The sequence below is a fragment of the Rhinopithecus roxellana genome, chromosome 8 (genome assembly GCF_007565055.1).
Source record: "Rhinopithecus roxellana isolate Shanxi Qingling chromosome 8, ASM756505v1, whole genome shotgun sequence".
NCBI classification, from domain to species: domain Eukaryota; kingdom Metazoa; phylum Chordata; class Mammalia; order Primates; family Cercopithecidae; genus Rhinopithecus; species Rhinopithecus roxellana.
In genome coordinates this window covers 33,827,670-33,839,855 of record NC_044556.1, presented here as the reverse complement: position 1 = coordinate 33,839,855, position 12,186 = coordinate 33,827,670, and the positions used below count along the sequence as shown (strand labels likewise).

Genomic DNA, 12,186 nt, shown 5'->3' with positions numbered 1-12,186 from the left:
TCAGTAAGACAAGGCTGGTCTTACCGTTCAGAGAATCCTCCAGACCAACGTGTGGCGAATATGCCAACCTCTGAAGTGTACACAGAGCAGAAAGAACATTGCACAGTTGCCACTGTTTGGCTAATAGTAGTTTTACATTTTTCTTTTTATTCTCAGAAACCACAGGAACACCTTAGGCAATGAAGAGTCTGTAGGCATAATTATAAAACAGACTGCAACCTCCCGTGGGTATGGAAATGGAGAAGAAAAACATTTCAGAAAAAAAGAGAAAAACACTCCTAGTAACCCTTGCTAGTGACACACCAGGATCCATAGCCAGAAGAATCTGAAATGCAAAGCAAAGGCTGCAAGGCCTCGTACTTTCCCTGTGATATTTTGTTCCTGTGGTCAGAATAGGAGCCCTAAAGAAAGGAAAGTAGTGGCTCCCATAGCATTCTTGACCTTTTGTCCTCTAGCAGCCTTGGGAACTGCGAAGGCGGGGCATGTGGACAAGACAGTGCCTCTCCCAGGTCTGCCCAAGACCATTCCCTTTGGGACACAGTTGTAGTCTAGGTTTTTGCTGAAACCATTATCACTTTTTTAAGGTGTGACCTTGGGCAACTTTATACTTTTCTGGGTCTGTTTTCTTCTCTAGAAATTGAGGGTCTCATTCTCATACTCCCCAATATTTTTATTTATTAGTTCAACAAAAAATGACCGTGCTAGCTAGATGCTGGGGATACAAAGATGGGCAAAACAAATGCCATTTGTGTCCATGGAACTTGTAGAGGGGGAGGAAGACAAACTATCACACATCAACACCCAAATGTAACATTGCCACCTGGAGTCAGTGCTCTAAAGGAAAGGCACATGATACTATGAAAGATGAGGCAGTAGAACTCAGTGCTATTCCTTTTTGGCAAGAAGTTGTACAGCCTGTTGCAGCCATGGCCTGCTTCCTCAAACTCAGGCAGTTGAAATGTGGCAGCCTGAACCAAGGCTCCTAGCTTTGACATTCTTGGGTTCTGAAGAAGTTCAGTTGTGTTCACATCACCAAAACTTGGTGAGAGGTGATTGCAATCTCTGTGTACCAAGCCTTCCTATTGACTTTCCTGCTGATGAACTTTGCGGTAATGATATCTGATCTCGGCCCTGGAAATAAACTTGTGTTTAGTCCCCACGAAAGCCCCATGATAGAGTTTGGAACTTTTGCTGCAGAAACACTCTTCAGGGGTAGGCAATAGATCTCAACTCCATTTTCCCTTTCTATTCCCCAACAAAGTAGGCAACTCTTTGAAGCCCTTCTCACGTGTCCTGACTCCAAAGGAAATGGCTGCTACTGAACAGATGTGACTGAAGATTTCTTTTATTTGGTTCATAAATAAAGTGATGCTACAACAGAATAATCACCATGACAAATGGCCCACACCCCAGAGACTGATTCTGATCTCCCAGGAATTCTGAAGGACCCTCTATCCTTGCCAACAATCATTTGCAGCCAGGTAACAACGGCGGTAGTCAGAGGAGCTATGATAGACCACACCCGAGCAAGGCTGCACTCAAATAACATCTCAAGATCTTAGTTCTCATGCATTCCATCAGTCAGAGGTGAAGAAGAGGTGGAGAATCTGGATCGGGGGCCAGGAAATCACTTGTATTTTTTTAGCCAATAAATTCCTAGCCAGTGTTGAATGAACTCCAAGGTATGAGCAACTTCTTCTAGGGTATCACTGTAAAAGTATTTCTGGAAACGTTTCTTTCAAAGAATAATATTCTAACTCATTTCTGAATTGGTATCAAATGCTGCCCAACCCAAAGAAAGGGAGACAGACTGAATCAGTGGTTCTCAGATTCTCTTGGTGAAAAGGCCATTCTTCTCATCCTTTATGGGAAACTGCCACCTGACTAAAGGGATGCTACTTTTGATCAATAAGAAACCAAGGTGTGATAGCTTAAGTGAAATAGTCATTCAAATTGAGAAAAACAAATCAAGAACAAGATATCAGCAGCCATGGGTGCGAATGAGGTTATATTGCCATTCATGCCAGAATCACCAACACTCTTAGCTCCCACCTGCATATCTACACCCTCTCTCCCCATATAGGGCCTCTCCTGCTATTTCTGGGAGTTTTCAGGGCCTCCCCATCACTGTCTGTGCTGCCGTCATCATAAGCCTGCTTTTCACCATGCCATCATCTCTTCTAATGGGCATGCTGGCCAGCCTCAGTCCTCAGGGTACTCAAGTGGCCTTCTGGTCTGAGCAGAGTTGGAACAGAGAGGTTGTTTGTTGATATGGTTCTGCACATGCCCTGCGTGTTTAGATCCAGACTCCCACAAAATCTTTCATGAACACACTTCCTTCAGCTTCCACCCTAACTCCTCTCCCCAAAGGTAGGAAATTCACAGCTACTCAACAGCCTGATGGGAAGAGATGAGGGTGTGGATACCCCACCTCTGTGTTTCCGAACAACCCACGTTCCTGCCAGAGGCTCAGATCAAACAACATCAAAAGTGCTCTCTTTTCCCTTAGCCACAAAACAGCCCCGATTCTCCCCCTGTGGCCCTGTATTGATTTTAAACAAACGGGGTCATTAACCCATCAGTTCTGCAAATAGCAATCCAGTTTGGGTTCGGTTAGGACATTCCATTCTACAAGGCGAGATAGCAGACATAGATCTTCCACAGCAGATGAAGACATCTACAGATGTCTTGGAAGATCTGCACTCACGATGTCTGGAGAACTATTTCCCTATAGATTTGTTCTGATTCCATGATCCAGGATTCAAGAGCCTTTGTACTGCTCTTACCTAGCAAAGATCTTTGAATCTGGGGTCAATCATTTAATTACTCATTTTATCCTCCATCAAGGCTGGCTGCATAGTGTGAAGACAAAAAACAAAACTCTGTTTAGGGCTATACCGTTTTAAAAAAAAAAGGCAGCTTCAAGAAAACAGGAAAGGGCAATTAATTTGATATTTCTTATACAAGTAGATAGCCATGTGATAGTGCTTACTCTACTCTTGCCACTATGTTTAAAAGGTGCTGGCCCTGAACTGGAAAGCTGATATGGCCTCTAGCTTCAGGGATGGCAGAATTGTTTGATGTCAGCCCCAAGTTTGGGAACAGTTGAAAGCTCAAGAGGCCTCCCTGTGTGCACTTCCTAAGATCAGTGAAGGGGAGGCCATTCCTGGGTCTCTGCTGCCCTCGTGGGGCTGGCTGCCCTGGTGGTGCTGTGGCCGCCTCACTGAACTATCTCCCTTAAACTCGTCTTTCTTCTAGACCTGTTCACTCCCACAGACAGACTACTTCTTTTTTAAATTAAATTCTCTTCCACTGGCTTCTCCCTCAAAATCCAGCTTCCAGCAGCAGTTGCTCTCTCTCAGAAAGAACATGCTCTCTGGATCACGTCACCTGACTCTTTGCCTTTCTCGTCTCCTTGCCACCATAAGTGCTGTGGGGCAGCTTGGTGTGGAGGCCAGATGCAAAGAATTTGAAGCCAGAGGACTTGATTTAAATTTTTGTTCTGCCATTTATTTTTAGCCAGGTGTCATTGAATAAATTATTTCATCTCCTTGGACTTCAATTTTCTTAACTTGATTTTGCAAGTTAGTATTATTATTATTATTATTAAGACAGAGTCTCATTCTGCCACCCAGGCTGGAGTACAGTGGTGTAATCTTGGCTCACTGCAGCCTCAACCTCCTGGGCTCAAGTAATCCTCCCACCTCACCACCACAAGCAGCTGGGCCCACAGGCGTGCACCACCATGCCTGGCTAATTATTTTATTTTTTGTAAAGATGGGGTCTCCCTATGTTGCCCAGACTGGTCTCAAATTTTGGGGCTCAAGCAATCTTTCTGCCTTGGCCTCCCAAAGGGCTAGAATTACAGGCAAGAGCCACCACACCTGGACCCCAAAATATTATTTAATGTATTTTTGAAAGTTCTATGGTGGGTGCTTCTGTCCCACTCCTGCTTCCTTTGGTGTAGACTGAGTTCCATTAAGGAAACACTCCTCCGTGACCCCTCTATGGGAAGTAGAGGGGGCTGTCTGACATGGGAGTAGGAACTGGGCATACATACTTTCTCTCTTCCTCTTCCTCTTCCTCTTTTACTCTTTTGGGTACAGCTTTGAAAGAGCACATGATCTCTTCTGCAGCTCCTTAGGGGCAGGCTGAACAACTGCATTGCTTGTTGGGAGGGGTGGGCTTGCTCTGGTGCAGCTAATAACTCAGTTGGGGGGTTCAGTATTCTGAACTTCTTTGCAGCTGTAGTATAAGCTCTATTCTCCAGTGTTGACCATGTTCATAATAAAGACGATACATTGGTTTCTGTCTGCTGAGTCCTGTTATTTATATCTATATATTTAGGGATCCTCAGTCCCACAGGTAGCAATTTCCCCTCCCCAGAGGCCATCACCAAGACCATTCATTGTGTTTTCTTCCAGAGATATACTAAATATATAGATACACATATACTGTACTACACGTGAGTAGAGCATATTCAGAATTCTGTTCAACAGTTTGCAGTATATCATAGGTATCTGTTTTTATTAGAACATACAGAGCTGCCTCATTCTTTTTAATGGCTACATTACACTGAATGAACCAGTCCCCTCTCCGTGTACAGTGAAGATTTTCTCAATCTTTTGCTGTTTCAGAGAATCGAGCATAATGGATAAACGTGCAAACTCTGGAGCCAGCCTACCCAGGGTTGAGTTCCAGTGCCGCTACTTAGCAGCAATGTGAACTTGGGCAAGTTACTTAACCTCTCTGTGCCTCCATTTCTGTATCTAAAATTTGTAATAATTGTAACCTCACAGTGTTCTGTGAGGATCCCATGAATACATGCCACTCACTTAGATTTGTACTAAAAGTGTAATAAGCCTCAGTGAGTTCTAGCCAATTTGATTAATGTTGCAATTCAAGTTATGTAGGCAATTTTCCATGTATTTGAGTAGGATAAATCCTTAGAAATGGGATTATTTATGAATTCTTAGAAAAGAATTTAGAATGTTGTTGGCTTTTGCCAAATGGTCTTCTGTGGTAGCTGTACCAATGTGGTCTCCCACCAGTAGTGTATGTGTGTCTTGGTTCCCCCTAGTCTTGCCCAGTTTGTTAGCAAACTTTTTGAATTTTGCCAGTCTTACTGATAGAAAAAAATTATCTAATTGTTGTTGTAATCATTATTTCCCTTATTATGAGTGAAGTCAAGTATCTTTTCATGTATTTCAGCCATTTGTATATTCTCTCCTACAAATTGCCCACCCCATCCCTTGTCCTTTCTATTGAGTTGTTCATTTTTTCCCCTGTTGATTTACAAATGATCTTTATTTGTCTATAAGATGCTTTGTAAGTGTTTTCTAAGCTTGTCATTTGCCTTTTCACATTTTAATGGTATTTTGGACTTTTTAATTGTACTTTAGAAGTCAAGTTAATCTTTTCTGGTTTCTGGGCTTTGTGACATACATTCAAAGGGCATGCTCTACAAAAATATTTTTAAAATTTCTCCCATATTTTCTTCTACTGCTTTTATGATTTTTTCACAGTTAAATTTTTTGACATGCCTGGGATTTATTTTCACATGAGAAGTGAAATATGGATGCTACTTTATTTTCATTTACATGGTTGTCTAGTTATCTTAATACCACTTATAGAATAAACCAATTTCTCCCAAATGATTTCATATGCCATCTTCATCATACTCTAAATTTCCTTATGTATTTTGATGTATTTCTGGTCTTTAAATTCTATTCAATTGATTTATTTATTCATGTACCATTAACATATTGCTTTAATTAGTGATGCTTAATAAAACAGGTACTTTTAGTTAGCTGCAAGGGCTAGCCTTCCCATATAACTTTTATTATTTATTTTTATACTTTTTTTGGATTTGCTATCTTGTTTATGGTTTACATAGGAAATTCAGAGTAAGCCTGCCCAGTGAAAAATAATCGTATTGATATTTTGTTGTTGTTCACCTTTGGGATTCACCTGATGATATTTTTAATGGGATTTTTGTATGTGATTATTCATTGGGTTTTTGGGGGAATTAATGTTTAGATTAATCTTTATCTTTGGTTCTCATAAAATATTGGTATGCATATCTCTTATGCTATAGGATGGAGGTAGAAATCTCCATTTGCATAGTGCTTTATACAGTAGGGACCTTGTGTTTGTGTAGAGCTCTGAGATGTGTAGAATGCTTATGTATAAGATATTTCATTTAATCCTCATACTAAACATTAGTGGTAAGTGTTATCTCTGTTTTCAAGATGAAAGACTTAAGCCTTGAAAAGTTTAACAAGTTTGTACTCTGTGCACTGACCTCCGTACCACACACTTTGGAAGGGTCCAAGGAAGGCAGTCTATGCCCCCATGGGGCTCACAGGCTGTCAGTTCAAGTGGGAGGGCCTTCAATCTTTGCTCTGGCCAGGAAAAGACTGACCATTGGTCTCCAAAGCTGCTGGATAGCATTGCCAGATCACACCTAAACAACTCTGACTGCAGTTTCACACAGGTGGTGGTCCAAAATTTGTAAAAAACGGGAAAGTGATGTGTGAAGATGGGGCCAAGATGAGAAGAAATGGATTCAAGCCTCATTGGAAAAGCCGGGTTAGTTTGTCACTTTAATTTGAGCATAGACAATGGGGTCAAAGTCTGCAGAATGGTTCTCAGCCAAGTGATTGCTCTTATCTTCTGAGAGTTTGAAAGTCATGCTGGCATAGGTAAGTGATTCCCCTGGGATGGATGAAAGCTGCAGAGGGAGAAAAAGGAGGAAGGAGTGAGTTCAGTCTGGAGCAAAAGGTTGCTCTTTAGAAGCAACCTGAGCACTTTGGTCAAAGAATCACTTGCCCAGTGTCTGGAAATCAATCCCACCATTCTAGTAGATAATTCAGAGTACGGAGGGTAATTCCAATGACGGTAGCCCTTCAGTGTCGCCAAAACAGTGTGGTCATCTTACCTTGGCCAGAGGATCTGGGTGAGGATCCAGGGCCCAGGGCTTGGAGTGACCTGCCATGGTGCCAGAAAGAAGAGGGACCCATCTCAGCAATGGGCCTGGGAAAATGGGGAACCTCTCCCTCCGATCTTGGGTGAAGGGTGGGGTGGGGAGGAGGTGTTGGCAGGTGGGTGGGGGGCAGGTCAGAAGAAAAATGAAGGGATTTATCACACTGCACCCTCCCCCACCTCCTCCCATTACTCACTCATAGCTAATTCTAGTATCAATGGCAGACAGAGAAGGGCTGTCCTATCCCTTGCAGACCACTTACATTTTCTGTAGCTCTTTATGATGAGGAAGATAAAGGCTATCAGCAGCAGCGTCAGTAGAACCCCAGCACAAAAGGCAAGGATTAAATGTTTTTTGCTGTTTTGGCAGAGAAAGGCAGAGGATGAACTGTTGGGCTTTTGAAGGTCTTTCCTAAAGAGTGAAACCTTTCCTGCCTGTGGATGGACTCCTGAAACTGTTTTCACACTGACTAATGAATTTTCACCCAGTGGTTTTCAGCTTTTGCTTTGGAGTTTCATATCCATTTGAGGCCTCAGAGAAAGCTGTGGCCTCTTCCTCTCCCCCTCCCTCAACCCACACAATGTTCATAATTCCCCACTCAGCAAATTTTACCTATAAGCTCAGGGGATCCATGGATCTCTTGAAGCTTAGGAGATGCCAAATTAAGAGCCATACTCCTGAGATCACAAACTGACTTTTTTCTTTTACTGTTTCTAGTCCTTTCTCCCCAGTCTCCCTGCCCAAGTCCCTAAGCCAAGGCTGTCAACACAACATCAAATCCTACGTGGTACAAGATGAAACAGATTGGAGAATGCTCATTTACTTGTGGTGGTTAGAGAGACAGGGTGCAGGGCTAGTTGTTGGGGCTGCTGTGGAGAGAGGGCCTTGTTTTTCTACAAGAAAACATAAAAGGAATTAGTGTATTAGTGTATCTGTCACTTTTCATGATATCCTTCCAGCTTAAATGTCCCCACGTGCCCCATTCTACCCAAGCAGCCAGTGGAAACTAAGGATGGGCCTGCAACCCTTACAAAAATGAGAGAACGTTGTTGTTTAGATTCTAAGTACTTTTAAATGAAAATTAGAACTGGAACTTAAAAATCAGCTACATAAATGAAATACAAGCCTAGTGTCCCTTTGATTAAAAAAAAAAATCTCATATGTTGCCCTCCTCAAAGATTTTAATAGGGACCCCTGAAGAGATGTGCTCCTTCTGACCTAAGGAAAGCATCTCCCAGCTAGGGAGAAACAACAAATGCTTGCCAAAGTCCTTGGGGAATTTGACCGTGAAACCGCTGCCCTTTTTTGTTTGCTCTTTTTGCAGAGCAGCTATTAACAGTGCATAGCCGAAAACAGCCCCAGTGGTTTTCCCAATGCCTACACCACAAATAGGGGAGAATGACCCACCTAGTTTGATATTGAGCAGAGACACTCTACTCAGATTTGGAGGGCCAGGCAGGTCTCTGTGATTTCCCCTTTTACCCCTCCTGGCATTAGATTCTGTATCCTGGTAAAATTGGATTCTTCCAACTTCAGAAACGCACTAGCTAGTGCCTTTCCATTACAGCCCTTCAGCACAATTTCTAGTTATTTTAACTCAGAAGTGAGGCAGGTAATTATTCCTGTCATAAACTCACCAGTGTAGGGTTTAGATGTGGAGCTAATTCCTCCCATGATGACATCCCCTGAAAATAAAACAAGGTATCTCTTAGAAAGCTTGGAGAGGAGAGAGCCAGCTGAAGGGCCAGCTCTGAGACTGTGATTGTCATATAAGAGTAGTAACAGTGAGAGGCAATTTGTGGGTGTTCTAGTGCTATCATCAGAGGTCAACAACTCTGGTGTTGTTTCTGCAGCTCAGCAGCCAGCCTTCAGGTTTGCAGGTCCAGAAATTTGATCTTATCAGGGCACCAAGAATTGACTGATTTCTCCAGAACTGATTCCCACCAACCAACTCACAGGAGACTGATGTATAAACCGAAATAACATAAGGTACATGTTGGTGCAATCAGTGAATTTTGCCTATCAGGGGAATATATAAGAATGCCAACGAAAATAATAATTTCGCTTGGTAAGCACTGAACTGAAGTAAGTATGAGAGAAGATGAATGGATGATTTTTATATTGACTGCTGGGTCTGATGTATCAGTCTTACTCCTCCCTGGCATTGCTACATAAACTTTGACAAACTTGCTCTTGGAGACCCTTACTCTAGACCTCATTAGACACTTCTAATCTGCTCATGTATTATCTTCTCAAGTCTGCCAATAGTCTTGTTTAGGCTTTATTTCAAAATGTATAAAGCATCTAAAGGCAGAAAAGTGAAATCACCCAAACTCCTACTACTCATTAATATTTTTAGTGTCTTTCCTTTTAGTCAGACTTCCATGCATTTTTAAAAAAGCTAGGTGAGATATTTCTTTTTATAAGAGGTTATATCTTCCTTTTACATTTAGCATTTTGCCATACACATTCTTCTATGTCACTAAAAACTTTTTATAACATTTTTAGTGGTGATGGGTCTTTCTGCTCTAGCTATGTACTATAACTTGCTTAACAAATTCTCCACTTGATAGAATTGTTTCCATTTTTATTTAAATCAATTACAATGAAACATATTTTTGTGCATAAAACATTATATGCCTCCCTGATTTTTTTTTTTTAGGGGGCCAAAATGTTACTTCATATTTAGGCAAACTCATGGGAAAATGTTTTGGCTTTTGTTATTTCTTCTATATTTTAAGGTCAGTTCTTTAAACAAATGTCATCAATTATTTATTGTTGTATTGTTCAGTTCTCATAAGTTAACTTCCAAGTCCTTGGACCTGTGGGAGGGCTGGGAGGACACCTCATCTCCCTGTACCTGTTACAATAGCAGCAACAGCAACATTACCAAGTACCTTACAATTCACCAACCATTTTTAGATCATGCAATGTCAGATAAGAAAGGGGCCAACAGGAAAATATGGTGAGGAGTCTGAGCCATGAGAATAGGAAGCCCACAGTCTGCAGCAGAATCGGCAGTGGTAATTATTCTGACACATTTTGCTCCTTTTCTAAAATGTAAGTCAAAGGTGCTCTTTGCAGACCATCATAAAATGTTAACATAATATTTTTTAAATATTGACATAATATTTTTAAAATATTGAAATATACATTGGTGCTAAACAGAATATGAGCTTACACTAGGCTTTGCCACTGGAGAGGTGGAAGAAGATAGGATCATAGGTTCCTGTAAAATCCTGAAATTCACAGCAGCAGTTCTGAATTTACAAAAATGTTACCATAGCTGTTGTGAAAACGTTAGGCCACTCCACCCGAACTTTCACATAAATGGACAAAATCATCACACACAGGGAAATAGTTACTCACAAATCCAGGCCGAGAAAAGCAGGAAATACGTTTCCTTTTAAGCACAACCCAAACATTTGGCAGAAGCATAAATTAAAATAGAAGTGGTGCTATATATACTTTTTCACGTTTCATCCAGCATTGGAGAATCTTACTGACTGCTGTAAAATCCATCAACTAAATAGAACCATTCAAATACAACCCTTCCCGCACCAAATAAAACAAGCGATAGAAGCCACTAACAATTAGACGACACTTTCTTTTGGTGAGTGATTATTTAATCTAGATTAACAGCATGTGGTAAATGCATTTACCTTTCAAGAAAAAGTCCGGTCATACGAAGCGATCGTCTAAGATTGAGCATTGTACTTGCTTCCGTTACCTCTCCTATGTTTCAGAAATGACGAAATAAAGATTACTGCCCCTGCCACTTCCAGCATCGCATTGTGTGTCGCAAAGATCCTGTCTAAACTCAAGGGTAGGCTTCCTCTTTGAGGTCAACATTATGATTTTTTAATCTTTGTTTTGTAACTTTTCTTTGTGTCTGACACATGAATGCCAGAATGTAAGGAGGTAAGACAGGTTTCTTGCTAATCAAATATTTATTAAGTATTTACTTTAACCACTGTGCCAGATTTACTGTGGAGATCACAACAGTATGACATTATTATTGCCATCAAAAACCTTATAATCTCATCTATTCTAACCAGGGAGATGAGGCTGATAATGAAAAACGAAGAGCAAACAGTGTTAAGTACTAGCTGTGCAGACTTCAAATGTGTTAAGAGTATTGAGATCCCTTCAAAGGGAAGGCGAATCATTTCTTTATAATTTTTTTTGTAAAATAATATTAATAAATATACTAATTAAGTAAATGCTATAGGCCATACAGTGGGCTGGTGTTATAGGTTTTTTTTTTTTTTCTTTTTTTCTTTTTGAGACGGAATTTCATGCTTGTTGCCCAGGCTGGAGTGCAGTGGTGCAACCTCAGCTCACTGCAACCTCCACCTCCTGGGCTCAAGCAATTCTCCTGCCTCGGCCTCCCAAGATTACAGGCATGCACCACCATGCCCGGCTAATTTTGCATTTTTAGTAGAGACGGGTTTCACCGCGTTGGTCAGGTTAGTCTTGAACTCCTGACCTCAGGTGATCTGCCTGCCTCAGTCTCCCAAAGTGCTGGGATAACAGATGTGAGCCACCGTGCCTGACCAGGTTATATGGGTTTAATAACTGACCAGGTTATTATAGGTTTTTTGGAGAGCAAGGCAGAAAAGTTCCTTGCCTCATGGACTCTACCACCTAACTGAGAAGAGAAATGAAAAACAAGGAAATGATAAGTCAATGACACATTGTATTAGGGCCATGAGGGAAAGAAGCAGAGTGCTAGCTAGAGAGAATACACTGGGAGAACATCTTTAGAGAAGATGGAGGGCTGGGGAAGGCTTCTCTAAGGAGTGGACATTTCCACTTAGAGAACTCGAGGATGAACAGGAGCTAGCCAGGCATAGAGTCTGAGGAAGAGGTTTTCAGGTGGAGAGAAGAGTAACTCACAGCTGGCAGAGCTGGAAAAATCAGGCAAGGATGTGTGCAGGTAAACCTTGAGCATAGATAGGCTTTGGGTGGATTGAGGAAGAAAGGGCTGTGGGACAGGTGCCCTAGGCCCAGGGTTGGTTGCTGAAATTCAAGTGATGTATTTCTGGGATATTAGCACAGTTCAAGAGTGGAACATTTTGGCTGGGTGTGGTGGTTGACGCCTGTAATCCAGCACTTTGGGAGGCTGAGGCAGGAGGATCCTTTGCGCCCAGGAGTTTGAGGCTGTAGTGAGTCACGATCATGCCGTTGCACTTCAGCCT

General features: G+C 41.7%; 2 protein-coding genes across 4 annotated transcripts in view; one reads left to right on the top strand and one right to left on the bottom strand.

Annotated features, from left to right (window-relative positions):
* Positions 1-1,675, top strand: part of LOC104658933 (adenosine receptor A3) — a 37,965-nt gene extending 36,290 nt beyond the window's left edge. The window contains exon 6 of the mRNA XM_010359076.2: positions 1,262-1,675. Within this exon, the coding sequence (XP_010357378.1) occupies positions 1,262-1,332 (71 nt within the window). The 3' untranslated portion in view covers positions 1,333-1,675. The remainder of the gene's footprint in view (positions 1-1,261) is intronic.
* Positions 1,676-6,576: 4,901 nt separating this feature from the next.
* Positions 6,577-10,794, bottom strand: C8H1orf162 (chromosome 8 C1orf162 homolog). 3 transcript variants are annotated; one of them, XM_010359082.2, is made up of 6 exons: positions 10,648-10,794; positions 8,623-8,670; positions 7,809-7,878; positions 7,248-7,342; positions 6,941-6,990; positions 6,577-6,733 (listed from the first exon to the last, which is right to left on the bottom strand). In XM_010359082.2, the coding sequence occupies exons 2-6, from the start codon at positions 8,657-8,659 to the stop codon at positions 6,593-6,595; spliced, it is 393 nt and encodes a 130-aa protein (XP_010357384.1). In that variant the 5' UTR covers positions 8,660-8,670; positions 10,648-10,794; the 3' UTR covers positions 6,577-6,592. The 3 variants fall into 3 exon arrangements, with proteins under 3 accessions (XP_010357384.1, XP_030790825.1, XP_010357386.1); XM_030934965.1 differs by lacking the exons at positions 7,248-7,342; positions 10,648-10,794 and having other exon boundaries at positions 6,941-7,065; positions 8,623-8,667; XM_010359084.2 differs by lacking the exons at positions 8,623-8,670; positions 10,648-10,794 and having other exon boundaries at positions 7,770-7,878.
* Positions 10,795-12,186: the final 1,392 nt, after the last annotated feature.

Coding starts and splice junctions, on each gene's coding strand:
- C8H1orf162 (XM_010359082.2), bottom strand. CDS start 8,659: ATGGGAGGAATTAGCTCCACATCTAAACCCTACACTG. Junction 7,343..7,808: donor TGTCTCTCTAACCACCACAA/GTAAATGAGCAT, acceptor CTGCCAAAACAG/CAAAAAACATTTAATCCTTG. Junction 6,991..7,247: donor CATAAAGAGCTACAGAAAAT/GTAAGTGGTCTG, acceptor GCACCATGGCAG/GTCACTCCAAGCCCTGGGCC.